The sequence below is a fragment of the Crocuta crocuta genome, unplaced genomic scaffold, assembly GCF_008692635.1.
Source record: "Crocuta crocuta isolate KB4526 unplaced genomic scaffold, BGI_CrCroc_1.0 scaffold234, whole genome shotgun sequence".
NCBI classification, from domain to species: domain Eukaryota; kingdom Metazoa; phylum Chordata; class Mammalia; order Carnivora; family Hyaenidae; genus Crocuta; species Crocuta crocuta.
In genome coordinates this window covers 4,114,919-4,142,782 of record NW_027529647.1, presented here as the reverse complement: position 1 = coordinate 4,142,782, position 27,864 = coordinate 4,114,919, and the positions used below count along the sequence as shown (strand labels likewise).

Here is a 27,864-nt window from a genome sequence, read left to right as displayed (position 1 = left end):
CCCGCCGGGCGGGCCGGGGGCGCCCTGCACGTCCTTCCCCACCGCTCGCTGCCCCCCGCCGCCGTCCACCCGCCGTGCCGCTTGCTTGGGGGCCGGGGGCCCTGAGGGCTCCGGAGCAGGAGGAATCCGGAGGCCTGGTGGCCGCAGTAGACGGTGGTGAGCGTCCCAGGAGACCTGGGGCTGCTGTGGGGGACGCTCTGAGCAGGTGAACGCGCCCACACGGAGCCGCTGCTCTCGGGGCGTTTGCTCCAGGCCCCCACTCCGTCCCGCGTCCGCGCCTGGGGTCCTGGGGCCCGTGTCTGTAGCGGGTTCTCCCCCTAATTGCGACCCGCAGGGTGCTCCCTGGAGCCAGAGGTCTCGGTGTTCCAGACGCTGGAAAGAGCGAACTGCCCTCTTCCCAGGGACGGGACAGCTGGCAGCCGGCCAAGCTGCCCGGAGGGCACCGAGGCACTGGGTTTTAGGGGAACAGACAAGCCGGGAGGGGGGACTTCTTCCGGGGGGGCTTCATTCAGTCCTGAAGGGAATTGGTGGGCACCCACTGCCTGCTGTCCAGACTCAGCGCCCGTTGTCGTTGACCTTCCCCCTGGAGTTAGGGAAACCGTAGATGCAGACACCCCCAGGGACACTGGCCCCTCCCGAGCCTACCATTTCTTCACCAGTTCTGTTCTTCCTCATCGCAGGACGCGCAGGGTTTAGGCTTCTCTCAAAGACACATTAGACCCCTGACCTAGTGCTGAGGGTCAGGGTAACTCTGTGGCCTGAGGCTGTGAGGGGTGATGATGCTTCCTGTCTCCCTGGCAGTGTCCCCAGGGAAGGACGGGGGCCCAGCTCAGTCCTGTACTTGGCTCTGGAAGCATCCTGCCTTGAAACCCTCCAGCAGCCCAGAGTTCCTGTCTGGCCTGCGAGGGGCGAGAGGAGGAGCCCTCGGGTGTCCCCACCTACAGGCACCCACCACCTTCCACCTTCCTCCTCGGCCCCCAGCTCCCTTTCGTCCCAGTGTGTGCAGGGACAGTGCACCTCACTCTTCCCCTTTTCCCTGCCATCCCTGCACCTTGGACCCAGGAGGTGGGCTTTGGGCCCTTGCTCGTGTGGCAGGCTGGGAGTGGAGACGCTGTCGGCCATCACTCCAAAGGACTGGAGTCAAAAGCAAGGCCGAGAGTCATTTCTTTCCGGTGTGGCATCTCTGGGCCTCTGAGTGGCCGGTGAGCTGAGCTGTGCCTCCCCAGCTCTTGAAGATGCCTTCTCGGGGACACTGGGTCCGTCATGGGTGCTCCTGCCACTGCCTGAGAGGAGCCGTGGCCCCTCGGACAGGCTGGAAGAGGGGGGACCCGCCGCCCTGCTTGTCCCTGGAAGGCAGTGCCGTGCTGGGCATTTGTTGGCTAGACCATGCACTTGTCCCCCCAGAGCTGCTCAGCTGACACCCGGACGCTGGCAGGGAAATCCAGGTTCAGGGAGACCTGAAAGGGTGAGGCCTGATTCCCCTTCCTCTAAAGGAGGGTCTTCCTGGACCCGGGAGCGGACCCTGGTTGCAGTGAAGCCAGATGGGGTGCAGCGGCGGCTCGTTGGGGATGTGATCCAGCGCTTCGAGAGGAGGGGCTTCAAGCTGGTGGGGATGAAGATGCTGCAGGTACCAGGGCTCTCGATCCATGGGTGTCCTTGAGGGGACTGGAGTGGGGGGGCTTCTCATGGACCCCACCCTTCACATCTCAGCTCTGCGTCAGGAGGAGCATCCTGGTATTGGCTGTAGAAGGGGAAGGGGGGGGAGGTATCTGCCGGTGTGCCAGCCCGTTGTGCTGTTATTTGCAAAGTGTCGTCAGGTTGCAAATTTTGCAAATATTGCAAAGATACTGTGCTCACTGCCCCCGTGTCCAGCGGGGCTCCCCGTCCAGAGGCCCCTCTCACCCCTCACCCCAATGCCACCCAGGCGCCAGAGAGAGTCCTTGCCGAGCACTACCATGACCTGCAGAGGAAGCCTTTCTACCCAGCTCTCATCAGCTACATGACCTCCGGCCCCGTGGTAGCCATGGTATGGCAGGCAGGGGTGGTGGAGGGGGTGGAGGGCCCTGGCCTGAGCCCAGAACTGCTTGGCGATCCCCACCTCTCCCAACCTCCTTTATCTCTGTGCTGCAGGTCTGGGAAGGCCCCAACGTGGTCTGTTCCTCGAGGGCCATGATAGGACACACCAACTCAGCTGAGGCCGCCCCCGGCACCATCAGGGGGGACTTCAGCGTCCACATCAGCAGGTCTGGGGACCCTGACACGCTCAGCCCCTGGAGCTGATGGGCCAGCTCATTAGGGTGGAGGAGGGTCCAAGTGTGGGGGTTGGCAATCTGCTCCCAAGGCAGACCCGTGGGGCCGGGCCAAGCAAAGCCAGAAGAGATTTTCAGTGCTGGGATGTCACGCACACCTCGTGTTTGCTAGAACAGGTTTTTCAAGCCCTTTGTACACAGGAGACAATAACACATTCTCTACGTGTCGTGCGTGAACTCTGCTGTCATTTCTTGTCACCTGACTGCCTTGCCAGACACCTCGCAGGGCTGGCACTGGATGGTTGGTGGGAACATGCGGCTCCCAGAGATGGCCTGGGCGGGTCATGAGGTTGTGGGTAGGAGGCCAAGGCCAGGCTGGAACCAGTCTTCCAGTCCTGTTCTTGCTTTCCTCTCTGCACAATACCAGACTTGCTCCTCTTAACAGTACGGAATCGACAGCCAGGCCCCGGGACCCCAGAGGTGCACCCCGAGGTCTGTGCCTTACCTTTGCCACGTATCACTTGGCGCAGGAACATCGTCCACGCCAGCGACTCCGTGGAGGGGGCCCAGAGGGAGATCCAGCTATGGTTTCAGAGCAGTGAGCTGGTGGACTGGGCAGACGAAGGCCACCAGAGCAGCACCTACCCAGGCTGAGCACCCGGGCTGCCCTCAGCCACCCAGGATCAACTACCTCTGTCGACAAGAACTTGAGCCCACACCCGTGGTCTGCCCTTCTGTCCCAGACCTACTCCCTGTCTACCTCCTGCCCCGCCCCAGTTCAGAGAGGCTGGACAGCTAACTGTATGTGCCTTTTAATATCCTAAGCCAGTGACAACTCGGGCCAAGTCCTTTCTGTACCCAAGTGCCAGACAGCCTTTGGGGCATCTCCCAAGAGTGTGTACTATGACCTTCCCCCAAAACCGGGGTGGGAGGGGGCGACATTAAAATTCACTGTGTTGTGTATGGGGGTGGATTGCTGATTAGTTTGTCCATCTCTGAGGTAGGGATGAGGACTTTATGCAAAGTTGTAAGAGTTTTGAGTGTTGAAATAAAGCTTATCTTCTCACACCCCAGTAGGGGATCAATTAACTTTATTGAATGTATCAGACAGGCAGGCGTCCAGAGACCTACAGCCTGAAATTTGGGGGGTCCAAGCTGAGCCCTGGAGCTGGTGCTGCCCCAGCCCCCATTCATCTGATCATGCTGAATGAGGAGCGGACTGCCTTGGGCTGGACTGGAGGGTGGCCAGAAGGGGTCTGCCCACTAGGGTCACCCTCAGGGCAGAAGGCCTGGTAACCACGGCCCCTCCCCTCCTCTCCCCTCTTCGTGGCCTCACGTGGAGACTGACTCGATCTGCCTCATGCCCCTTGTTTTCACGCTGGCACAATACACATTGCACCTCACCTCTGGTCCTCCTGTGTCCCCGGTCACTTGTTACAGGTACTGGACATTGCATATCAGTACACCGGCTGAGGCCGCCTTGGCATTCACTTACTTTACTTTTAGACATCTTTTAAGAGAAGTGTCCGGGAGGCGGGGGAGTTAAACCAGGTGTTTTATTATTTTTTTAATGTTTTATTTATTTTTGAGAGAGAGAGAGGGAGATGCAGAATCGAGGCAGGCTCCAGGCTCTGAGCTGTCAGCACAGAGCCTGATGCGGGGCTCCGACCCACGAACGGTGAGATCATGACCTGAGCCGAAGTCGGACGCTTGTAACCGACTGAGCCCCCCGGGCGCCTCCAGCCTGGTGTTTTAAATGCACAGCGGGGCATGCGAGCGCCGCCTTAACCTGGGCACCTAGCGTCCGCGGTGCCTGGCTGGCTCCGACCACGGCACTGACGCCCAATATTGTCAAAAGGGTTCAGGGGCGGGAACGGGCTCAGAGCCCTCTCGGGTCGGTCTCCGCGGNGGGGCGTCCCGGGCGGAGGTGGAGGCCGCTGTGGGCGGGGCGTCCCGGGCGGAGGTGGAGGCCGCTGTGGGCGGGGCGTCCGGGCGGAGGTGGAGGCCGCTGTGGGCGGGGCGTCCGGGCGGAGGTGGAGGCCGCTGTGGGCGGGGCGTCGTGGAAAGAGCTTGGAAGAAGCTGTGGGCACGGTTAGCGGGGCTGTCGGCCTCGTGGGAGAAACGTCACGGGAGAGGAGGAGGCCGCTGTGCGCAGGGCATCCCGGGAGGAGAGTGAAGGCCGCTGTGGGCGGGGCGTCACGGGAGAGGAGAGGAGAGCTGTGGGCGGGGCGTCTTGGAGAGAGCGTGGAGGCGGCTGTGGGCGGGGCGTCTTGGAGAGAGCGAGGAGGCGGCTGTGGGCGGGGCGTCTTGGAGAGAGCGAGGAGGCGGCTGTGGGCGGGGCGTCTTGGAGAGAGCGAGGAGGCGGCTGTGGGCGGGGCGTCTTGGAGAGAGCGAGGAGGCGGCTGTGGGCGGGGCGTCTTGGAGAGAGCGAGGAGGCGGCTGTGGGCGGGGCGTCTTGGAGAGAGCGAGGAGGCGGCTGTGGGCGGGGCGTCTTGGAGAGAGCGAGGAGGCGGCTGTGGGCGGGGCGTCTTGGAGAGAGCGAGGAGGCGGCTGTGGGCGGGGCGTCTTGGAGAGAGCGAGGAGGCGGCTGTGGGCGGGGCGTCTTGGAGAGAGCGAGGAGGCGGCTGTGGGCGGGGCGTCTTGGAGAGAGCGAGGAGGCGGCTGTGGGCGGGGCGTCTTGGAGAGAGCGAGGAGGCGGCTGTGGGCGGGGCGTCTTGGAGAGAGCGAGGAGGCGGCTGTGGGCGGGGCGTCTTGGAGAGAGCGAGGAGGCGGCTGTGGGCGGGGCGTCTTGGAGAGAGCGAGGAGGCGGCTGTGGGCGGGGCGTCTTGGAGAGAGCGAGGAGGCGGCTGTGGGCGGGGCGTCTTGGAGAGAGCGAGGAGGCGGCTGTGGGCGGGGCGTCTTGGAGAGAGCGAGGAGGCGGCTGTGGGCGGGGCGTCTTGGAGAGAGCGAGGAGGCGGCTGTGGGCGGGGCGTCTTGGAGAGAGCGAGGAGGCGGCTGTGGGCGGGGCGTCTTGGAGAGAGCGAGGAGGCGGCTGTGGGCGGGGCGTCTTGGAGAGAGCGAGGAGGCGGCTGTGGGCGGGGCGTCTTGGAGAGAGCGAGGAGGCGGCTGTGGGCGGGGCGTCTTGGAGAGAGCGAGGAGGCGGCTGTGGGCGGGGCGTCTTGGAGAGAGCGAGGAGGCGGCTGTGGGCGGGGCGTCTTGGAGAGAGCGAGGAGGCGGCTGTGGGCGGGGCGTCTTGGAGAGAGCGAGGAGGCGGCTGTGGGCGGGGCGTCTTGGAGAGAGCGAGGAGGCGGCTGTGGGCGGGGCGTCTTGGAGAGAGCGAGGAGGCGGCTGTGGGCGGGGCGTCTTGGAGAGAGCGAGGAGGCGGCTGTGGGCGGGGCGTCCTGGGAGGAGCAGGGAGGTGGCTGTGTGCGGGTCCCGGGGAGACTCGGGATCTGGATCCAGACCGGTGCGGAGCGCTAACGGCTCCAGCGCGCGGGGCGTCTCGGAGGCTCCGCTGCTGCCGAATCTCGGATCGGTCCCTGCTGCCCTCGCCGCCCTTGACCCGCTCCGAGCGCTATGGCCCAGCCGCCGCCCGACGTCAGTGAGGACGAGTGTCTCCCTGAATACCGCCATCTCTTCTGCCCAGACCTGCTCCGGTGAGGGCCGAGTCGGGGGCGCCCCGGGGGCGTGCAGCTTCTGCAGGGGTGGCTCGCGGGCCTGCGGTTTTACCGGGGGTGTGGGGACTCCGTGCTTGGCGGCCGGACAGTCCCGATGTCCAGGTGGCCCTGGGGACGCACGTGCTCTGGAATTCTGACCTTCGCATTGCTGGGAGCACGTTGTCTGTCTTGGCCAGTGGCGGTGGGTGTCTCCGGGGGTGGTCCTGGGAGGGTGGAGCGAGAGGCAGGCCGAGGAAGTCTTGTGTATCTTGAAAACATTTCTCACTTGATTGAGAACTTTCTTTTTTGTTGTTTTTTTTTTTGTTTGTTTTTTAACGTAGGTTCCATGCCCTGCCCAACTGGGGGCTTGAACTCATGACTCTGAAATCAAGCTTGGCATGCTCCACTGACTGAGCCAGTTAGGTGCCCCTTAAGTGATAACTTTTGAATAGAGGTTTTTAGGTTGAAATAATTTTTTTCCGGAAATCCCGGAGAGCACAGGAATGCAGCCTTTAAAAAGCAGCATTTCGTTTTTTTTAAAAGTCATCTATGTTACTTATTAACAATGCAAATCTGATAGAAGTGCCCGGCGCAGCAAGCCAAAATTTTTAGAGAGCTTCTGGCTTCCTCCCACCCCCTAAATCAACAACCATTTATCTCTTTAAAGTGCCTCCTCTTAAAAAAGACAAGTAAATAAAGTGCTTCCTGTTTTCTTAGGGACAAAGTGGCCTTCATCACAGGTGGTGGCTCTGGGATCGGGTTCCGAATTGCTGAGATTTTCATGCGGTGAGCACTGTGCACTCCCAGCCCCCTGGAACTTGTTCCACCTTGCATGGACCCCGCTCGATCCGGAGATCCCTGGGCAGGATGCTGGTGGGTGGTGGGAACCCCTCTAGGCCACAGGCCGTCACAGGCCATCAGAGAGCATCTGAAAGGGCTCATATGCTTTCCTTTTTTTTTTTTAAATTTTTTAAATGTTTTGTTTGTTAAATGTTTTTGAGAGAGAGAGACAGCGTGAGGGAGGGTCAGAGAGAGAAGGAGTCACAGAATCCGAAGACAGGCTCCAGGCTCTGAGCTGGCTGTCAGCACAGAGCCCGACGTGGGGCTCGAACCCACGAACCATGAGATCATGACCTGAGCCAAAGTCCGATGCTTAACCGACTGAGCCACCCAGGCACCCCATGTGCTTTCCTGAAGGAGGTGGGACTCTAAGGTCTCATCCTAGAGATTCGTTGAGACTGTGGCTCTGGCCCCAGCACCAGGGTTTAACACGTTGAGGTAACTCTACTGCTAAGCTCCCTGGGGCTTCACGGAGCCAGGGTCAGGGTGAGCTGAGTTGACCCCAGTAGTGTGAAGAGCACAGTGTCTCTTGAGACAGGAGATCTGTGCCCTCAGGCCCAGGTCAACCACTTCCACTTTTTCCCTCCCCCCCCCCCCCCCCCCCCCCCGGGGACAGGGCCAGGGTTAGGCTGGGGTTGGGGGAGAGGAAGCCTGCTGATATCCTAGAGACTCATCCCCAGTTTTCCCCAGGCCCCCACTTTTCATACCAGAGAGGGGAGTCTCACTGGATAAGATTTGGGGATCCACCCATTCCAGGTGAATTCGTTTTCCAAGCTGGTGACTTTGTGTGTGTTGTTGCTCCAAGCAGAGTGTAGTCAGCTGTGCTGAGGGTCCTTTTGAAGATCAGGTGGGACCTACTCAGCACGCAGTAGCTGCTGCTGTTACTGTGAGGCTGAGGTGGCCAGGTGAGGCAAGGCAGGCAGCCTGGCCTCAGAATGGGCTCTCTCTGTCCTTCACTCCATCCTCATAGGGAGATGCCAGGGCACACGGGGCCAAGACAGGGGGACCCCGCAGGCCCCGCACAGATGCCTGGGCTGTGCCTCTGAGGCTCACAGCTGCCTCAGTGCTGTGCATGTGGTGTGTGGGGCAGGGCCCACATAGCCTGTGGCTGCGATACCCCATCGCCAGAGGGACCCAGACAGGAGCCCGCAGGGTGGACGCCATTGGTGCCGCCGAGCTCTGCTCAGACGCCTGTGTTCTCGGCCTGCTGTGCCTTCAGCCCTGGGGCTGGTGCTGCAGCCCAGGAGACCCTTGGGGGAAGGGAGCTCTGCCTGGAGCCCCAGGCGGCAGCCCACCTGGGCGCGTCCCTTGCGCCTTGCTGCCCTCACCCCTGCGCTCTGGCTTTGCAGGCACGGCTGCCACACAGTCATCGCCAGTAGAAGCCTTCCAAGAGTGTCGCTGGTAAGGGGGTTTCTCCTGGGCCCACCCCACCCTCGAGGGTCCTGAGGTCCAGAGGATGGTGACACTAAAATGTGTTCCTCCCCCAGATGAGCCTCAACGCAAGTGGCCTCCTCCCAGGGACACCCCTGGCTTTTTACACAATCTAATATTTGCGAGGAGGCCCTCAGGTTGGGTGGTACTGTGGCCCCGTGAGAGACCTCAGCTCATATGCGTTTTGAGGGTGGTTCTCAGGTCCCGCCCACCTGGGAGGAAGGTCTCAGCCCTGCCACAGCTAGTCTCAGGGATGGGACGTCAGCGGGGGCTGCTGTTGACCCCTGACGGTGGACGGTGGCCTGGAGGGTAATGGGGCAGGAGGCTCCCGGCTCCAGGCCAAGGCCCCTGGGCCGCTGCCCGCCTCCCTCCCCGTCTGGCTTCTAGGCTGCCAGGAAGCTGGCTGCTGCCACCGGCCAGCGGTGCCTGCCTTTGTCCCTGGACGTTCGAGCTCCCCCAGTCATCACAGCTGCTGTGGACCAGGCCCTGAAGGAGTTTGGGAAGATTGACATTCTCATTAACTGTGAGTGGCTGCTGGGGGAGGCCGGGGGGCTTGTGATGGGTTGGCAGTACCAGACCTCCCTGTTGCGGGGTCCTCGGGACCCCAAGCCTGGGCCCCAGGCCCCTGGGTCAGTGCAGTCACAGAGAAGGTTGGACATCCCGGGAACACGGCTAAATCACTGAGCTGGGCCACTCCCGTATCCCAAAACTCTCCCTTAAAAAAAGAAAAGGGAAAAATAGGCTTAATTTTTGTTAGTAGAGGTCAGGATTTACAGAATGATTGAGCAGCAGGTACATAGAATTGCACCGCCCTCCCCCCATACATACGCAGTGGCCCCTCTTGTTAACATCTTGCATTGGTTATAGTTGGTGAACCAGGATGATAGGTATTATTAGCCAGCCTGTAGTTTCCGTCAAGATTCACTCTTTGCTGAAATTCCCTCTTAAAAACGTGGGGTATATAAATGTCCTGTAGGTAATGAAGTACCACAAGCCGAGGGCCTTAAAACGACAGAAGTTTGTTCTCTCACACTTGTGGAGATCACAAATCCGAAACCTAGGTGTCGGCAGGGCCGGCCGCCTCGGACAGGTCCCGGGGAGAATCAGTGCCAGGCCTTTCTCTCAGCCTCTGCCCTTGCTGGCCAGCCTCGGTGCTCTTGGCCTGGGGCCGCGTCGCTCCGGTCTCCGCCTGCCTCTGCATGGCCTCCCTCGTGTGTCTCTGTCTTTTCTTCTTTTCCCAGGGGGACACCAGTTCTTGGATTTAGGTCCCCCCGACCCAGAATGACATCATCTTAACCTGATTGTCTACAAAGATCATATTTCCAAATAAGCTCACACTCCCAGGTGCCAGGGATTAGCACTTCCATGTGTCTTTCTGAGGAGCACAGCTCCACCCACCCTATCCATCCTGCCTTGTCATCCGGGAACTTACTCCAGTGCTTGGGCCCCTTCTCCGTCTAGCCTGGACCATCCTGAGGCCCATGTGTCCTAACCGCCTGGAGTGCCAGCCCCGGCCACTGTCTCCTTGCACCCTGCAGGTGCAGCTGGAAACTTCCTGTGCCCTGCCAGCGCGTTGTCCTTCAATGCCTTCAAGACCGTGATGGACATTGACACCCTGGGCACCTTCAACACATCCCGTGTGCTTTATGAGAAGTTCTTCCGGGTGAGCGTGCCTTCCACCTGGGAAAGGCCTCTTCTGGCCACCTGCTCACTGTGCTCCTCTGTGTGTTACAGGAACATGGAGGGGTGATCGTGAACATCACTGCGACCCTGGGTACCCGGGGGCAGGTGCTTCAAGTGCACGCAGGCTCCGCCAAGGCGGCTGTGGGTACGGCACCCCCGCTGGTCTGCCTGCCTGGGCTCCTGTTGGCTCCCTCCCTGGCCTGTCCCCGGAGGCCCACAGTGTCCTAGGAAAGCTAAGCACGGTGGTGGGCCATGGAGAGGCCCGGCCCTGGCCCTGAGCCCCGATCATAGCCAAGCCACCCCAGAAAGCAGGGCAGCCCTGCATCCCTCCTCATGCCCGCCTGCCTTCTGTGCAGATGCGATGACACGGCACTTGGCTGTGGAGTGGGGTCCCCAGAACATCCGTGTCAACAGCCTCGCCCCTGGCCTCATCAGCGGCACGGAGGGGTTCTCGCGGCTCGGTAAGCCCCTCGGGGAGCCTCTGCGCGTCCCTCTCCTGCCAGACTGGGACAGGCGTAGGCTAAGGGCCAATTCCTCGTGGCTCCCAGGGTTGGCAAAGTGTCTGTCCCCGAGCCGAGTCTGGGCCACTCTTGGTGAGCACACCTGTGATGGACTAATGGTCAGCCAGACACGGGCAGCTGTTCCTTGGAGGCAGAGGCCACAGGGCTGCTGGCCTTGACGTATGAGCTGGACACAAGTGGGACACCCATTAGAGCTCCCAGAACGCTGACTTTGTGTATGTCACAAAGCCCTGTGCTGGCTCTACGGCCATGCTCTCCATACCTTGCCTGTGCCTACTCTGCCCCCATGGTGCCAGCAGTGCCCCCCAATGTTTCTGGATGTGGTTTAGGGAAAGGTGGGCAGAAGGCAGTGGAGGGCCCTGGGCTCACGGTGCTAAGCCTCCTGCTGCCCTTCCAGGTGGCCCCCAGGCCAGCGTCAGCACGAAGGTTCTGGCCATCCCCCTGCGGAGGCTGGGCAATAAGACGGACGTTGCCCACAGCGCGCTGTACCTGGCCAGCCCTTTGGCCTCCTACGTGACGGGCGCCGTGCTGGTGGTTGACGGCGGGGCGTGGCTGACACTCCCGAATGACATCAAGTTACTGGCAGATTTGGAATCCTTCTCTGCTAAGCTCTAGGTGATGTGCTGCTCCCACCTTCGAGGCTCACCCGTGTGCTTGGCCCCTCCTTGGAACCCCCCACCCGGGGGCTGCTGGGCCCTGTGCTGGGCCCTGTTGCACTTCCCCCCGATCCTTTGGGTGTATTTCTAGATGTGTTCCTGGGAACTTTTGGGTTTCGACGGCCCCACTAGACCAAGCCGTGGGTAGGGCAAGGCCAGGGAGGCGGCTTCCTGGGCAGGTGGGTGGTGCTGGGAGGGGCCCCAGGCCAGTGGGGCTGCACCCCAGACCTCAGGGCCTCTCTGCAAATCAGGACGGACCTGGCTTGCCTGCAGCAGAGGGGAACCCCTCGCTTGGGGAGCTCTCCTGGGTGACCTTCTGGAGGCCTGAGGGCCTGCTGGGCCCACGGGGGTACGGGGGGAGGGTACCATTGCCCTCTGCCTTCCCCTTCTCTGCCACTAATCCCCATGCTGAGGCGGGCCTCTGAGGCCTGCTCAGCCTCGTTCTCTGAGCAGCAGATTGCTCTGAGGAAGGCTGAGGAGGCGGCTGTGCCCCTGACCCCTATGCCCCCAGCCTCCTGGGTCCCCTGCTGCGGGCTGATGGCAGGAACATTCTGGGCTGTTGGTGACCCTGTCCTGTCTGAGGGGTGGTTGTGGTGGAGGGACCCCAGGAGCTCACAGCGTGTGGTCACACCCGTGGTTGGAGCGGGGGTTCCATAACTACCCCTACCCTCCCTGGAGGTGGCTTTGTTGGCGGCACAGGCGATGCTCAGGGATTTATCCCCTCGTCCGAGGCCCTCCGTGGTTTGCTTGCCAGCAGACACGTTCCCACTGCCCGGGGCACCTGGGTGACCAGGCAGTCACTGGGGTGAGGGACACTCACCGTGCGGAGCTCTGGGAGGTTGCAGAAGCGGCTGCCGGCGTCGTCCGCTGGGAGCCGCGCGGGGCCTGGCGGCCGGCCCTCCTGGCCCGGCGCTGAGGCCGATCCGCAGCGTTGTTCCTGGGCGCCGCTGGCGCTGCGCAGGAGGCGGGGCTGGTGTCCCTCGGCCTTCCCCCGTGACCTTGGCGTCCGCTGCAATTTCTGACAGGCGCTGAGTGGCTGAAGCACGGGAGGCATTCTGACGGGAGTCTGGGCCCCAGCCCCTCTCGGGATGCCTCCTGCAGTGCCCTTCCGGGGCCTGCCTCCCACCCCTCCGAGCGCCAAACCGGACCGTGCCAGCGGTATCTAAATCAGAGACCGGCCTCTCCCCTGGGCGCCGTGCTGTGTCCATATCCCCTCCCCACGGCCCCGTCTCCCGTGCTCGGGCAGGAGTGACCAGGCAGGGAGGCTGCCCGCTGACCTGCCCACCCCACGCGGGTGTGGCCCGGGGGACTTTGACATTCCAGAGCTCCCCTAGAAGTGGGGATGCAGCCATGATGGTGACCTGGGGTCAGGGGCTCCCCGGCCTGGGAGGCCTTCCTGCCCGTGTCCCATGCGTGCCCCGAGGCGGCCCCGCTGCGCAAAGCAGGGCGTGTCGGGCTCCCTGTCTTCCCTTCCTTGCTCTTCCATTTCGGGATCTTAGTCGCGAAGGGAAGCGAAGCCAGGGAGGCTAGAGAAGCAGGTTTGGCCCCTCCCACCCCAGGTCTGATGTCTGAGGTCCCCGTACCAGCGTGTTGGGCTACAGATGGGACCCCCTGCCTGGGGGGCACCTGTCCCTGTTAGCCTTTGGTGACATGGGCTGGTTTGCTCCCCACCTGACCTTTGCTGGGACATCCTAGTGGACTTAGTCCTTTACCATTCGGGGACTGACTTTCTAGGTCCTCCAGCTGGCCATTGTCCTCATCAGCACTTCCCACGGGTCCAGAGGGATCAGAAAATTCTGGCCTCAGGGGCGCCTGGCGGCGGGGGCTCAGTTGTTGGAGTGTCTGACTCTTGATTTCAGCTCAGGTCTGGATCTCACGGCTCGTGGGATCAAGCCCTGTGCTGGGCTCTGTGCTGACAGAGAGGAGCCTGCTTGGGATTCTCTCTCCCTCTCTCTTTCATCCCCTCCCCCACTTTCTCTCTCTCAAAATAAACAGATTTTTAAGAATATTCTTTTTATTATAAAGCATCTATTTGTTGGACTTTGCAGAAGTTTTTAGAAAGAAAAGGATGACACTTGAAAAAGATTGTGGGTGAGCCAGTCGTTGTGGGGGGGGTCCCTTCCTGTCCTCCTGTGAGGACTTTAGAGACCTCCTAACACTTGAAGGCCCATCGTCAGGCAGGTGGAGCCCACCCTGAGGCACGGGGAGGCTGTTGGCTTCCCTGGTGGGAGGGGGTGTGCTCAGACCAGCCAGGTCCCCAAGGGGGCGGCCTTACCCCACAAGGTCCCGGTTTGCTTCTGGGCGGTTCTGGCCGCCATTAGAGGAGTTCTCTGCCCCAGGTGCCACGTCATGCGTCCCTTGTCCCAGACCCTTCATTCTATGCAAAGAGACTGTCCCTGCCTTCGAGGGTGCAGGGGAGTGGCAGGGAGCCCCCAGGACCATACCATCTGGGAGGCCACCTGGCAAAGGGCGCCCCACTTGGTATTTAAAGGTGCTTCTTGGGGCGCCTGGGTGGCTTAGTCGGTTAAGCATCCGACTTTCGCTCAGGTCATGANCACTGTCTCTCTCTCTCTCCTAGAAATAAATAAAAATATTTTAAATAAAAAAAAAAAAAATAATAATAATAATAAAGGTGCTTCTTGTCACAGAAACCAGAATGTGGTGGCATCAAGTCTGCCAGCAAGAAAGACAAATGGGCTCTTCTCATGCTGCTGGGTGGAAAGACAGCAGTGAGAGTGGGCACTGGGGAGGCTGGCTAGTGAAAGGCAGAGGCTGCCATCAGACACCGGCCCCCCACCCCAAAGCCTGCGCTGTGGCCTTGAGGAAGGACCTGGGAGGTGGCCAGAGGTAGGCCGATGACCAGGCTCTAGTGCCTTCGAAGGCTGGGACGCACAGTTGTGAAAACATCAACCCTCAGCACGTCTGGTTTTAAAAAAAAAAAAAAAGCCACTTGCTGGGACGTAACAGTGGCTTAATTCCAGGAGGACAGTCTGGAAAGAAGGTTCCGGGACCAGGCCCTTTATCACTGCGTCCATCAGGGTTCTCCGGAGGAGCAGGGCCACCAGGATACACAGAGGTACACCCGAGGACGCTTGTTACAGGGGCAGCGCGTGACCGGAGCCCCGAGAAGGGCCCCGATCTCTGTCTGCAAGCTGGACACCCAGGAAAGCTGGCGGTAGGATACAGTCCAGGCCTGAGGGCCTGAGAAACCGGTGCTCTGGTGGCCAAGGGTACGAGGAGGTGGACGTTCCAGCGCAAGCAGAGAGGGGGTTGCCCTCCCTCTGCCTGTCTTCTGCGGCCACCAGTGGGTGGCGTCAGCGATGCCGCCCGCGTTGCTGACGGCAGATAGTCTTCACTCGGTCTACCAAGTCCAGCGCCAGTCTCTTCCAGAAACATCCAGAAAACCTGTTCTACTCTGTCGTTGCTTGCCTGCACGTGCTGGGCATTTGGCTGTGAGGCAGGCCCTCTCGGGCTTCCTGCACCCGCCCAGGTTGTCCCTTGGGTCTAGGGCAGCTGCTGGTGGCCCCTGGGCCACAGGCGCACTCAGCAGTGCCACTCGCTTGGTGGTGAGGCAGGCAGACAGCCCCAGCAGGGGCACTCAGGCTCTGTGGCGACAGACAGAGATGTCAGCTGTCCCCTTTCACAGTACCCATCTCCTGGTTCCCTTGGGAAATGCCAGGGTCTCTGAAAGGAACATGTGAACCCTGGAAAGTGTTTTCTGCCACCTTAGCTGTAGCAGCTGATCTACAGGCCTACCCGCCCTGAGCTCCCCCTGCGATGGTGAGGGTGTCCCACTTGCATCCCTTCAAAACCACAGAAGACCACGGGCCACCGCAGAGGACTGCCAACCACAGGCAGTGCAGCTTCTAGCCCCTTGCACACCTTCGCCAGTGTCGCAGGGAGCAGATGCGCCTTTGTAACAAAGCTCTGCGTGCCTAATCTGTTGAAAGAACAAATGAACGGATCCCGCGTACCCCCCACGTTCCCCCCCCCGCCCTGTGCAGTGTGAGCACACAGATTATTCCCCAGCTGTCTCAGGACACAGTGGACATCAGGGTGTGTTGGCCCTTGTAGATATGGGAAGCAAAGGAAACCTTAAAATTGTCTGAAATAAAGAGTGCTGGTTTGGGGGAGTCTCTGCTCACTCCTCCTGTTGCCATGGTAACTCGGTAAAACTCACAGTGGTTGTGTGAGCTTTGTCCTTTGTGTCGCCCTAGAAAGGCCCAGAGGTCAGCACCGAGCGCTCACACTGCTTTCCCAAATGCTGGACTGTGCTGTGCTTCTTTCTGGGTCCCTGGGTCGGCACGCTCTCCCCATGAAAGTCTCTGGTCACTCTGGGCCATTCACCTCGCCCCCCGCCCCCTGCCTCCCTCTCCCCTTCCCTCTGGCCTGTGCACGGGGGCGTCTGTCAGGGCCAGGCCACCTCTGGGGGCATAAAAGATTTCAGAGGCTGAGGATGACCTCTTGGCCCAGACACTCTCCACCCACCAGGCGCTCACCGAGCACCCGCTTCTGCCCAGCACCCAGGCTGCGGAGCGAGGCGTCCTGGACTCCGCTCTCCTCTCTGCCTCGGCGTCTGCGCACTGGGCTCGCAGAGTGAAGCAGGAAGAACGGCAAGATGGGTCTCCCAGAACCCCCACAATTTGAGGCTCAGCAGATGTCCGTCCCTCCTCTGCCCCTCGTGTCTCTTTGTCCTTTCCCTGTGGATTAGAGCAAGCCCGCCTCGCGGTGGTCCAGCCCCAGCCCTACCTGCGTGTCCCGGGGAGGGGGAGGGTCCTGCTCATTCCTGGCTCTGCGCAGTGGCCTGGCCACGCTGCAGCCGGGGGCTTGTGGCCCCTGGAGCAGAGATGAGATCTCCGGGGTGGGGTTTCCCAGGCGAGACACGGGTCCCCTCAGGATACGGAGGCCCATCGGTGTTGGATGCACGCATCAGAAATCTACCCTGGGCGCCCCTGGGTGGCTGTCGGTCAAGCGTCTGAGTTTGGCTCTGCTCAGGTCACCGTGGGCTCCAGCCCCGCGTGTGGCTCTGTGCTGACAGCCTGGAGCCTGGAGCTGCTTTGGATTCTGTGTCTCCCTCTCTCTGCCCCTCCCCTGCTCACACTGCGTCTCTCTCAAAAATAAAAAAACATTAAAAAATTTTGTAAATTGTATCTTTCAAAAAAAAAATCTACTCTGGCTGTTCAGATCCCAAGAGAGGGAATGTAGGAGAATGTTCCTGGGCTCCTTCACCGGCCCCAGCGGAAGGCGTGCTGCAGCTCGCGGCCCCGGGGCTCCAGGGCTCCAGAGTGAACACCCCTTCCTCTTCCGCCTCTCCCTGTCCCTGTGAACCCCCGCCTTCCCCTCGCTGCGCATCAGCCACCGGGGGTTCACGCAGTAGGCCAACCCCTGGGGAGAAAGGCGGCATTCCTTCCCTCAGACTCCTCCCTCCCTCAGACTCCTCCCTCCCTCAGACTCTTCCTTCCCTCAGACTCCTCCGTCCCTCAGACTCCTCCCGCCCTTACACTCCTCCCTCCGTCAGACTCCTCCCTCCCTCAGACTCCTCCCTCCCTCAGACTCCTCCTTCCCTCAGACTCCCATCTCAAGCCCCAAGGAAACGTACACATTCACTCCGGTCGCGTGAGGAGTCCAGCGCTTATTCAATAGGGCGTAGCCAAGGTTTGGTCATACGTGTGAACACGGCCATTCCCATTACAGCCACGGGCTTGGAGAGGGGCTGCTTCTGGAAGCGGTTGGCGGGCCGTCCCGTGTGGATCCTGACTGACACCAGGCAAGCTCACTAAAGACCAATGCGTCACCTCGCATGCTGATGACGTGTGTGTGCTGTGCGTACTCTTTCCCGGGACCGGGGGGGGCCTTAGTTGGAAGGCTGGAAGATGGCAGAGATGGCCCGAGTCTGTGCTCTATCCACGCCTGCCCCTCGTGTCTCAGGGCCAGGGCTCTGCCCTACTCAGCCCTGTTGGCCTGGGGACCACGGCTGAGATGGAATCTTTGTTTGGACTTTCCTTTTCCTCGTTCATTCTAACTTGGCTCTTTGGTGAAACAGCCCCTGCCCCCAGACAGGAAATTGATGGCCTTCATATTTATCCCTGGATTTAGTGCAGGTCCCTGGGAGTACACCCACGTAACTCTGTCAACAAGTCAAGGATTCTCTAACTCTGTATTCATTTATTTTGATCATCTCTTGCATTATTTCTTCAGGTAATAAATGTAATCAGTACGGGTCTCACTAGCTGAACTCTTATCAAGTCTTGGAGTTTGAGGGGCACCTCATCGGATCCGTATGCCAGAGCGACTCGAGGAGACAGTGCCTGGCAGGTGTCTGCTGCAGGGTGAGAAACGTCTGTCAGAAATTTGCAGAATCAGGGCGCCTGGCCAGCTCAGCTGGTTAAGCATTAGACTCTTGATTTTGGTTCAGGTCATGATCTCACAGTTTGTGAGACAGAGAGCAGAGCCTGCTTGGGATGTCTCCCTCCCTCCCTCTCTCTCTGTCTCTCAAGATAAATAAATAAACCTTTAAAAAAAGAGAAATGCCGATTTAATTCTTCTACCACCCCATGTAATTTGGACAATTTTTACGTAATGGGAGAATGATGGAAATCACACCTTCACCTCTAAAAAGTGGGACCTGTGGCCAGAAAAAGGAAGCTCTGAATCCCGCACAAACCTCTCCCTGCTAGCTCCTCACACCCACCCCCCAACCATCATTGTGCCTCAGGGAAGGTGAGGTGGGTGTAGACTGGGCACGGCTGGGGGAGACGGGAGACGCCCGTCGTCACCGGAAGGTGAGAGCAGGGACCAGCAACGTCAGAGTGAAACGTCTGAAGAAAATCGTCGAAATCGCAGCTGAGTCAGGAGGAATCAAACTGTGCTTGGACAAACTCATGTTCTATTTTTACTCTTAGGAATGTACTTTACTAAATTTGAAGGTGATGAAAAAAATCCTTCCCCACTGAATAAAATATCAGTAAACACGAGTGTGGCTCTGTGCTCTCAACTGCTGGAGGCGACTGGGGAGGGCGTGATCTAGGCTGCAAACGGACTTCCCTCTAAGCGTACTTACCAAGCCCAGATGGTAATCTCGTTTTCAACACTGCGAATTAAAAATACTTGGCCTGAAGTTTTTGTTTATGCCTTGATTGAGGTGTACCCGACATACAATAAATTGTATGTGCAGGGTGTAATTTGAAGAGTTCTGTAGGTCTAGAGCACCACGTCGCCATCACCTGCAGAGGTTTCCTCCCACGCCTTGTGAATCTGCCCTCACCTCTGCCCTCAGGTGGCCTGTCCAGAGCGCCAGCTCAGGGGCAGGGAGGGCAAGGCGAGAGCAGCCAGAAAGGAGGCAGCTACTCGGGAGAAAGGTGAGGCAGTAGGGAGAGGCGCTGGGCCCTTTTCCGGGGCACCAAGTGTAGGTCTGCCCGGTGCCCCCGCTCCTTCGTCACCCTGGCCCCAACGTAGGTCTGTGGCCGGTCCCTTCTTCCCCCAGAATAGAGCTCAGCCCCTGCCCTGCGCCCGTCCCCGGGCCGTCTTCACGGTCTTCCTGGGGACCAGCTGGCCCCCGGCGCCCCGCACACGGCTCCCACCTGACCGCTGGCCGGCTCCAGCCGGGACTCTGAGCCCCGGGACTCAGCGCTGGCTCTGAGCACAGACGTGCAGCCCAGCACGGCCCCCAGAGCGCACTGCGGGAAGGACCCTGAGAAGAGCCCTCACTCCCCAGAGCCTGCTTCCCAGTTCTCTGATCCGGGTTCTCATTATCCCTTCACTTTTGATGCCTCCTTAGTCCCCAGCAAGTTACACAAATTACTTTCAAATAGTAAAATAAAGTGGCTGATAGAGGTGATCTCACAAGGGTGGGGGAAAGAACAGATAGCTTTGGTGAACCTGGCCCATTAAGTGAGAAAAATAAAGTCGGGTCTCTATCTCCCATCGCATCAAAATTTAAAATATTCCAAACGGATTAAAGACATAGTTGCAAAAGGAAGGACTATGACTGTAGGCAGATACCTTTTTTATTTTTTTTATTTTAAGGGGCACCTGGGTGACTCAGTCGGTTAAGCATCTGACTTTGGCTCAGGTCACGATTTCGCGGTTTGCGAGTTCAAGCCCCACATCTGACTCTGTGTTGTCAACACAGAGCCTGCTTTAGGTTCTCCATCTCCCTCTCTGCCCCTCCCCTGCTAGCGCACTTTCTCTCTCTCAAAAATAAAAATAAACATTTTAAAAAATAAAATATTTTAAGTAATCTGTATACCCAACATGGGGCTCATACTCACCAACCCAAGATCAAGAGTCACAAGCTTGACCAACTGAGCCGGCCAGGCACCCCTATAGACAGATATCTTTGAGACTGTGTAAATTTAAATTTTTTTTTTTAATGTTCTATTTATTTCTAGGAGAGAGAGAGACAGCGTGAGCAGGGGAGGGTCAGAGAGAGAGAGGGACTCACAGATTGAGACAGGCTCCAGGCTCAGAGCTGGCAGTCAGCACAGAGCCCGACGCGGGGCTCGAACCCACGAACCGCGAGATCATGACCTAAGCGAAAGCCGGACGCTTAACCGACTAAGCCACCCAGGCGCCCCGAGACTGTGTAAATTTAAGTGTCTAGAAAATTCAATTTTTTTAATGTTCATTTCTGAGAGAGAGGGAGACAAAGCGTGAGTGGGGGAGGGGAGAGAGAGAGGAAGACAGAATCTGACGGAGGCTCTGAGCTGTCAGCACAGAGCCCAAGGCGGGGCTCCAATTCATTAACTTCGAGATCATGACCTGAGCCAAAGTCAGACGCTTAACTGACTGAGCCACCCAGGCGCCCCAACGAAATTCTTAAAACATGTGGACCAACCTGGCAAATAGCACAAGACACCCAGGTATTCCCTAACCACGTTTACCAGACGCTCATCCTTTGCCCTATGTGTGCTCAGCCTATGCGTCCTGCAGGGAGACAGCAACATGCTAGATTTTTACCCTCTGCCCCTCTCCTCTTCCAGCCCCTCGATGTAACTCCCACTCTTGTTCTGTTCTTTTTACTGCAAATGAAGGGGTTTGCAGCAATAGACGTCACTGGCTACGTTTTTAACCTTTGCAGAAATGGTGCTCCACGGTTTCTGTTCTGTAGCTTGCTGTCGTCAGCGGCGTGTTTCAGAGGCCGGCGCGCGCTGATGTGTGCACCTGTGGTTCACGCCGCGGACCTGCCACGACACGTTCCCTCACCGTGCACGACGACAACGCCAGCCATGCAGCCGTGTCTCCGTGCGACCATGAACACCCGTGCTGTGTCCAACATCGCTTTCCTGCCTCCTCACGGGCTTGTGCAAACGTCTGCCCAGAGGCACTGAGAGGCGAAAGCGCGGGGCCGAAGGCTGCGTAGACCCTCAGCCGCGCTGGTATTGCGAATCCCCGTGCTCTGCTGCGTTCACACTGGACTTTTACTCTGATTGCTGTCAAATGATGCCTTTACTCATTCCCTTGATTTCCAATGGGGTGAGCATCTTTTTTATGTGTCTGTGGCCACTTGAGTTTCCTCTTCTGGGACTGCTTATTGTGAATCTTTGCTCATTTTTGTGCTGGGTTGCTGTTTTTCTGTTTTTTGACGAATTCTTTGTGTAGTCTGGAAATGAATCCTTTGTCCATTACATCTGTTCTACATATCTCTTTCAAGTTGCTATGGACTAAACTGTGCCCCCCACCCCCAGATTCATTATTCGAAGCTCTAATCCCCAGGCAGAGAGAAGATATTTGCAATGTTAAAAACCGATTTTATCTACAGATAATGTCAGAGAATTCAATAGAAAAATAAGCTGGTGCTATGATTGGGCAGTTTGCAAATCTGGGGTCCCAGTTGGTCAATAAGCAGAAGAAACACTCAACCACACTAACAGTTCAGTTCAAAGAGGACCAGATACCATTTAAAACTCATCGGACTGGCATAGACAGCAGAATTCATGTGTAATGTGTACTATAATTTTGGTTTTTCAAAACATGCGTTAAAAAAAAGAAAGTAGAAGGGCACCTAGACGGCTCAGTCGGGTAAGCATTACACTCTTGGTTTCGGCTCAGGTCATGATTTTGCAGTTCCTGGGTTTGAGCCCCACATCAGGCTCTGTGCTGTCTCAGAGCCTGCTTGGGATTTCCTTTCTGCCCCTCCTGCTCTCTCCCTCTCTTGCTCGCTCAAAATAAATAAATAAAACTTAAAAAGAAATTGGGGTGCCTGGGTGGCTCCACAGGTTGAGTGTTTGAGTTCGGCTCAGGTCATGATCTCACAGTTTGTGAGTTCAAGTCCTGCATCGGGCTCTGTGCTCACAGCTCAGAGGCTGGAGCCTGCTTCTGATTCTGTGTCTGCCTCTCTCTGCCCTTCCCCTGCTTGTGCTCTGTCTCTCTGTCTCTCAAAAATAAACAAACATTAAAAAAAAAAAGAAATAAAATAAAATCTTCTAAAAGACACATTTAAAAAAAAGTAGATACAGGGGCGCCTGGGAGGCTCAGACCGTTATGTGTCCAACTCTTGAGCTCAGCTCAGGTCTCCATCTCAGGTCATGAGTTCAAACCCCACATTGGGCTCCATGCTCCATGTGTAGCCTACTTAAAAAAAAAAAAAAAGATTTGTGGGGCACCTGGCTGGCTCAGTCCAAGGAGCATGTGACTCTTGATCTTGGCATCGTGAGTTTGAGTCCCGTGTTGGTGCAGAGATTACTTAAAAATAAAATCTCTCGGGGCACCTGGGTGGCTTAGTCGGTTAAGCGTCCGACTTTCGCTTAGGTCATGATCTCGCGGTTCCTGGGTTCGAGCCCCGCGTCGGGCTCTGTGCTGACTGCCAGCTCGGAGCCTGGAGCCTGTTTCGGTCTGTGACTCCCTCTCTCTCTGACCCTCCCCTGCTCACGCTGTCTCTCTCTCTCTCTCTCCTAGAACTAAACAAAAAACATTTAAAAAAAAATCTCTTTTTTTTGTTTGTTTGTTAGTAAAAGTAGATTTGTGATCAAATTGAGCCTTGTCTGTCCCCCTCCCCCTCCTGCTTCTATAGCCAGATCTTACCCAGGTGATGGAGGAACCTAAACCCAGGAGAGACAAGCTTACCTTGCAAGTGAGGTTTCTTTTTTTTTTTTTAGGTTTTTTTTAATTTTTTTTTAATGTTTTTATTTATTTCTAGGAGAGAGAGAGAGACAGCGTGAGCAGGGGAGGGTCAGAGAGAGAGGGAGACACAGACTGAAACAGGCTCCAGGCTCTGAGCTGGCAGTCAGCACAGAGCCCGACGCGGGGCTCGAACCCACGAACCGCGAGATCATGACCTAAGCGAAAGTCAGACGCTTAACCGACTAAGCCACCCAGGCGCCCCGCAAGTGAGGTTTCTTAACCCCTTGTCCTCAGCCCCACTCCAGGCCCAACAAGGCTATGCCAGGACTCTGCTGAGTCATCTTTCTGGTCTTCATCTTCCTACTTCTTCAAACACGCCAAAGGTCACCAGGGAAGAGGAATCAAAGACACCTACGTGCTTGGAGATTTCCAAAGATAAGTGTTTTTCCAAGTATCTTTCAAGAGTAGGAGTGCCTGGGTGGCTCAGTCGGTTGAGCATCCAACTGTTGATTTCAGCTCATGTCATGATCTCAGGGTTTGTGAGATCCAGCCCCACATCCGGCTATGCACTGACAGTGCCGCACCTGCTTGGGATTTTCTCTCTCCCTCTCTCTCTGCTCCTCCTCTGTGCAGTCTCTTTCCCTTTCAAAATAAAGAAGTAAACTTTATTTTTTTTAATGTTTATTTTTGAGAGACAGAGAGAGACAGAACGTGAGCAGGGGAGGGGCAGAGAGAGAGGGAGACACAGAATCTGAAGCAGGTTCCAGGTGCTGAGCTGTCAGCACAGAGCCCGACATGGAGCTTAAACCCACAAACAGTGAGATCATGATCTGAGCCGAAATCGGATGCTTAACCCACCGAGCCACCCAAGCAGCCTTAAATAAATAAACTTTAAACAAAACAAAAAACCAAAAAAAGCCAGAAGGAGAGTCACAGAGGGAGATTTTCACAGACATCCACCCAGACCCCAAATCCAAAAGATGTGAGCTGAACCCCACCCTCCCTCCGTCTCTCCCTTCTCCTGTTCTGTGTTAACTACAGCCCCATTACATCAAAATGTGGATACAGCGGGTGTGGAGGAGTGCCCCCAAGTGGAGGTGGGGGGTGCTTTTACCCAGCTAGTTCATTTTGTCTGGAATGTTACATCAAGAACGCCCACAGGCCACAAAAGGGATGCTTAATGACATTGGAGTGACTGACCAGGAACTTGTCACTTAAAAATAAATTATTTTAAGTAATCTCTACATCCAACATGGGGCTCAAACTAATGACTGCAAACTCAAGAGTCGCATCTCCCCCCACTGAGCCAGCCAGGCTCCCCAGAAACTTGTCACTTGTAATGTTCCATAAACAGAGTCTCTCTTTTTTAAAAAAATATTCTAATGTTTAATTTATTTCTGAGAAAGAGAGAGAGAGACAGGCAGCTTGAGCAGGGGAGGGTCAGAGACAGGGAGACACAGAATCCGAAGCAGCTCCAGGCTCCGAGCTGTCAGCACAGAGCCCGACGCGGGGCTCGAACCCACGAAGTGTGAGATCGTGACCTGAGCCGAAGCCGGACTGCGCCACCCAGGTGCTCCCATGAAGAGAGTCCCTTGAACAACCATGGCAAGCAAGAAGGTGATTGCTGTCCATGCTGGGGCTCTATTCGGACATGTTAGCCGAGCAGGGAACGCAGATCGTTCCGGTACCGGCACAGCAGCTGGGGGACTCCTGCTGTTTTTCCTTCACCCACATTAACTCTGCTGTCGAGAAAGGTTGACACATTACTCTAACTGCGTCCGAAAATTATGTCTGGTCAAATGCATCAGCTTAATTTCAGATTCTTGCCAAAACTGTAGATGATTTTTTTTTCTTTCAACATAGTATCTTCCTTACGAAAGCATACAGGCCGTATAAGGAATTGGTAAGTTCGTGGAGGAGGATCCCTTGGCTCGGTGTTACCAATGCCAACCTAACAGAATCCGGCGCTGCAGGCCCTGGGATTCTGTCATAGGTGATGACTCAGTTAATTACCGCACCGCTTCTCACTGCACACTCGGAAACAGAGGTTCAATTTCCTTTGGTTCTTGCCAAAACTGCTTATGAAACATATCTGGTGCGTGTGCCCACGGCATATAAAAATACCAGTTCATACTTTCCCTTGATACATTTCATTACAGGCTAAATTTAGCACCTGGCCTGGGGCCTGGCAGCTCACCTGCTTCTAACTAGCACGTCTGCACTTCCGTGCCTGCTGCAGGGCGCTCTGTCGGTGCCCCGCTCCCCACTGATGGTGGTGACATCTAGAGAAACATGTCAGCTGTCAGGACAGCCCCAGGGTTTGGGAGGCCTCGCAATTAACACCGAGTCTCCTTTGGGGAAAAAAAAAAAAGCTTTAGTCATAGGTTTAAAAAAGGTCTCAGCGTTTCATCACGCGTTCCTTCGGTTACAGGTGATATGGACGCATTCTCGGGCCGCAGGTGCGTCTGCCCCCCCCGCCCCGCCGCAGGCGAACCCCGTCTCTGCGCGGCCGCGCCTCGGGCCCCGCGCGCGTCTCCCCGACCCAGCGGCCTCGGGCTCCCCGCTTCTCAGTTTGTGAGCGCGCCCCACGCAGGGAGGGCCCCGTCCCTTTGGGACAGGTGCATTTTCGGTATTTTGCTCGCCCCTCGTCGCCGTCTGTGCTTCCGTGCAGCGCGTTCGGGCGGCCGTTCTCGCGCGCCCCAGCGNGGCAGCCGCCCGAGCTCGGCCCGCTTCTGTCCTGGACTGCAGAGCCCGAGGATTACGGCCCCCCGATTTGCCCGGGGAGCGCCTGTCTCCGTGTGCCCGGCTTCAGCCACAGCCGGCACCTGAGGCCCGAGGTCGACTTCTTCCCTTGCTTCCCCTCGGCCGCGGTGGGCGAGCTGACGCCGGAGGCGGGTCCCGGGGACCCGGCCCGGCCCGCGGACTTCAGCCAGACGTGCAGCCGAACGAGCGAGCCCGCGGCGTGTCCGGAGGACGGCCCCCGCCTCCGAGCGGTGTTCGATGCGCTGGACGGCGACGGGGACGGCTTCGTCCGCATCGAGGACTTCGTGCAATTCGCTACGGTCTACGGGGCAGAGCAGGTAACGCGGCGAGCGCGCCCGGGCCCTGCGGTGTTCGCCGAGTGCGCGGCGGCCCCCGGCGGTCCCGCGTTCCTTCGTTCCTTCTGTGCTCGGCTCTGCCTGAATTGCGCTGAACTTTTCCCCTTCCGGGGGCTTCTGTTCCAGGGAGTCACCTTCCCCCCCTGCTCCCGAACCACACCAGCTGGTTTGTCCCAAACGGAGAGGAGCTCCTGGCGGGGACGTGCCCCTAGACCTTCCCCACCGCAGAGGCGCTTGGCCGCCGACAGTCACGCTGATGGACGCCTGTTTTGAGCACAGTTACTTCACTGTGTGCCGTTGGCGAGCGTTCTCCCTGGGCCCATCTTTTACTGTTCGGGAGACAATGATCGCTCAGAGTTTTCATGTCTAACCTTCTCTAGCCCGGAGGGGAAGGGAATACACCCCAGGGGAAAGGGATGGGCCTGAGAGTGGGGTGGTGTGCACAGAGGGGAGCAGAACTCGGCCAGGAGGAGGTGAGCTGCGAAGACAGGTGACCAGGATGCACACTGCTGTGTGTCAGGGGGCCCGCGGCCTCCAGGGCTGCAGCTGTTCTGGGAGAAGGTGGGCCTCAAGGTTTGTCCTGCCCCTGTGTCTCCTGTGCGTGGAGAAGACACTCAGGGTTGTGTGTTCTGCCGACAACCCAGTAGACATCAAATAGGTTACTGGCCCACTTTTAAATATTTTACTTAGTGGTAGGCAGTCCTCACAATGTTGATTTGCTAGTTTTTACATTCTGGTGACTTCTTACGTATGCAAACATTGGATAAGTGGGTGTTCAAGTGCACAATGTGTTTAAGCCCAGAGGTTTCTAAGAAAAGAGGTAAAGTTGACACCTTGCTATTTAGGGTGTCAGTTATAACATTTACGAACCTTTATAGGGGATCGTGTGTCCCCCGGAGTATTCACAGTGTGCCTTGAGCAGTCAGTGTAAAGAGCTGGGTCCTCCTGGATCAGGCTAGCAGGATGTGCTGCCCTTGTGGCCATGCTGAGCACTGGCGTCAGCGTCCTGCTTGCATTTAGCTCTGTGTTGGCAGACATTGCTGAGGATGGCTTTCCCGTACCTAATGGTCAGAGAGACATAGGACTGGCAGTTTCCTCTGTTGGCAGCATGGATTGTAATTGCTGGTTCAGTTTTTTTCTTTTTTCTTTTTAAGGTTTATTTATTGGGGGGGAGGGGCAGAGAGAGAATTCAGAGCAGGTTCTGCACTGTCAGTGTAGAGCCTGATGTGGGACTTGATCCCATGGACCGTGAGATCATGACCTGAACCGAAATCAAGAGTCTGATGCTTAACTGACTGAGCCTCCCAGGTGTCACTGGTTCAGTTTCTTTTGATGCTTTTCCTTGATGCCTCTGGGCTAGAGAACACCCCACCCCCCGGCATCCTTGGTGGTGGTGGTAGTTGTTGTCTTTAACTTGTGGTATGTGTCTTCTCCCCAAACACACCCTTCCTCTTTATGCCAACCAGTGATGTTAGAGAAATACAACATTTGATCTTCTTTATCATGACTCTGTGGTTTATGTGAAGCTCATGTATGTTTTCACTGGATCACCATCTTTTCCCAAGTGGTAGTAAGCAGGTGGTTTTCATCTCACTTGACAGGTAAGGAGCCGGAAGCCCAGCAAGGTTGAATCCACTTTCCTGACTCCACAGACTGTCAGAACTAGAGCAGGGACTAGCTCGAGGGGTTTTGATTCATAGCCTTTAGGTAGGTGGCTCTCAACTTACTAGATTTGGTGGCTCAAAGTATTTCACAAAGTTTCATGTTAGTGACTTCTATAAAGTCCTTTTCATTTGAGAAACACCTTTTGTAACTGTCCTTGTCTATCACAGTGGGAAAAACTTTGGGTGCTGTTTGGGGCTGAGCTTTCTTGTGATCACAGAGTAGAAATGAGTCAGAATTCTTTGTTCTTATAGCTCCTGGTGGAATTTTAAATTTGAGGTCAAAGCCGAGGTGACTTGGGGTTTGGGGGAATTGGCGAGTATCCGGAGATCCCCTGTGGCATTGCCCCTTCTGCCCGCTGGCCCAGACTTTGTAGGAAGAAGCAGTGCTCGGTGTGGTCTAAGCTTGACTTGGACAGGCTTCCTGGGATGGTGGAGGAGAGCTTTTGTTTTGGAGCAGATAATCTACAGAGTAATGAAAGGTTGATTTTTGTGTCTGCATAAACTTTCCTAGCCTTTATTATGACTCAGGATTGCTTTTTCCAAGTCTGATGTCAGAATGTATTATAGAAGAGCAAAGAGAAGAAATATTCGCTGGTAGTGAAATAGTTTAAGGAAACGTGAAGGATCTACCTCATGATGAGTATTTTTAAACTTTTAAATGAAAAGTCTTAAATACAGACAAAAATAGAGGGATTGGTTTAGTGAAATCCCCCACCCCAGTTTCACTAGTCTTTGTTCATCTGTCAGCTCCCTGCTTTCACACTGTGTGGGAAGCACACGCCTGACATAACATTCCATCCATATATATTTCAGTTTGTGTTTCCAGAAGATCAGGATTCTTCGTTAAACATTTGTGATTTTTTAAAAAAAAAAATCCTAGGAACAGATAAGTTGGATAAGAGCAATAATGACGATAAGTTTTTGTACTTTCCACCTTGAGATTTCAAAATACTGAGTGCACAAGACTCTTTGGCTGGTCACATTACTGCCCTAGATGGTAGCTCATTACCTTGATTATTGTCAAAT

The 27,864-nt window shown here is 56.8% G+C and overlaps 4 protein-coding genes across 6 annotated transcripts in view; 3 read left to right on the top strand and 1 right to left on the bottom strand.

Annotated features, from left to right (window-relative positions):
- Positions 1–1,122, bottom strand: part of PGAP6 (post-GPI attachment to proteins 6) — a 20,835-nt gene extending 19,713 nt beyond the window's left edge. Inside the window, exons 1-3 of the mRNA XM_077762809.1 lie at positions 1,052–1,122; positions 842–899; positions 43–317 (exon numbers count right to left, since the gene is read on the bottom strand). Of these exons, the coding sequence (XP_077618935.1) occupies positions 43–317; positions 842–899; positions 1,052–1,122 (404 nt within the window). The remainder of the gene's footprint in view (positions 1–42; positions 318–841; positions 900–1,051) is intronic.
- On the top strand, positions 53–3,310 carry NME4 (NME/NM23 nucleoside diphosphate kinase 4). Of its 2 annotated transcripts, none has more exons than XM_077762709.1 (5): positions 53–156; positions 1,494–1,627; positions 1,925–2,026; positions 2,131–2,243; positions 2,780–3,310. In XM_077762709.1, the coding sequence occupies exons 2-5, from the start codon at positions 1,613–1,615 to the stop codon at positions 2,901–2,903; spliced, it is 354 nt and encodes a 117-aa protein (XP_077618835.1). In that variant the 5' UTR covers positions 53–156; positions 1,494–1,612; the 3' UTR covers positions 2,904–3,310. The 2 variants fall into 2 exon arrangements, with proteins under 2 accessions (XP_077618835.1, XP_077618834.1); XM_077762708.1 differs by lacking the exon at positions 53–156 and adding an exon at positions 159–205.
- Positions 3,311–5,642: 2,332 nt separating this feature from the next.
- DECR2 (2,4-dienoyl-CoA reductase 2) lies at positions 5,643–13,023 on the top strand. 2 transcript variants are annotated; one of them, XM_077762706.1, is made up of 9 exons: positions 5,643–5,884; positions 6,602–6,670; positions 8,074–8,125; positions 8,543–8,678; positions 9,694–9,818; positions 9,890–9,983; positions 10,195–10,299; positions 10,757–10,974; positions 12,750–13,023. In XM_077762706.1, the coding sequence occupies exons 1-8, from the start codon at positions 5,805–5,807 to the stop codon at positions 10,972–10,974; spliced, it is 879 nt and encodes a 292-aa protein (XP_077618832.1). In that variant the 5' UTR covers positions 5,643–5,804; the 3' UTR covers positions 12,750–13,023. The 2 variants fall into 2 exon arrangements, with proteins under 2 accessions (XP_077618832.1, XP_077618833.1); XM_077762707.1 differs by having other exon boundaries at positions 12,041–13,023.
- Positions 12,104–27,864, top strand: part of RAB11FIP3 (RAB11 family interacting protein 3) — a 99,915-nt gene continuing 84,154 nt past the window's right edge. The window contains exons 1-3 of the mRNA XM_077762808.1: positions 12,104–12,173; positions 18,292–18,373; positions 24,748–25,156. Of these exons, the coding sequence (XP_077618934.1) occupies positions 12,104–12,173; positions 18,292–18,373; positions 24,748–25,156 (561 nt within the window). The remainder of the gene's footprint in view (positions 12,174–18,291; positions 18,374–24,747; positions 25,157–27,864) is intronic.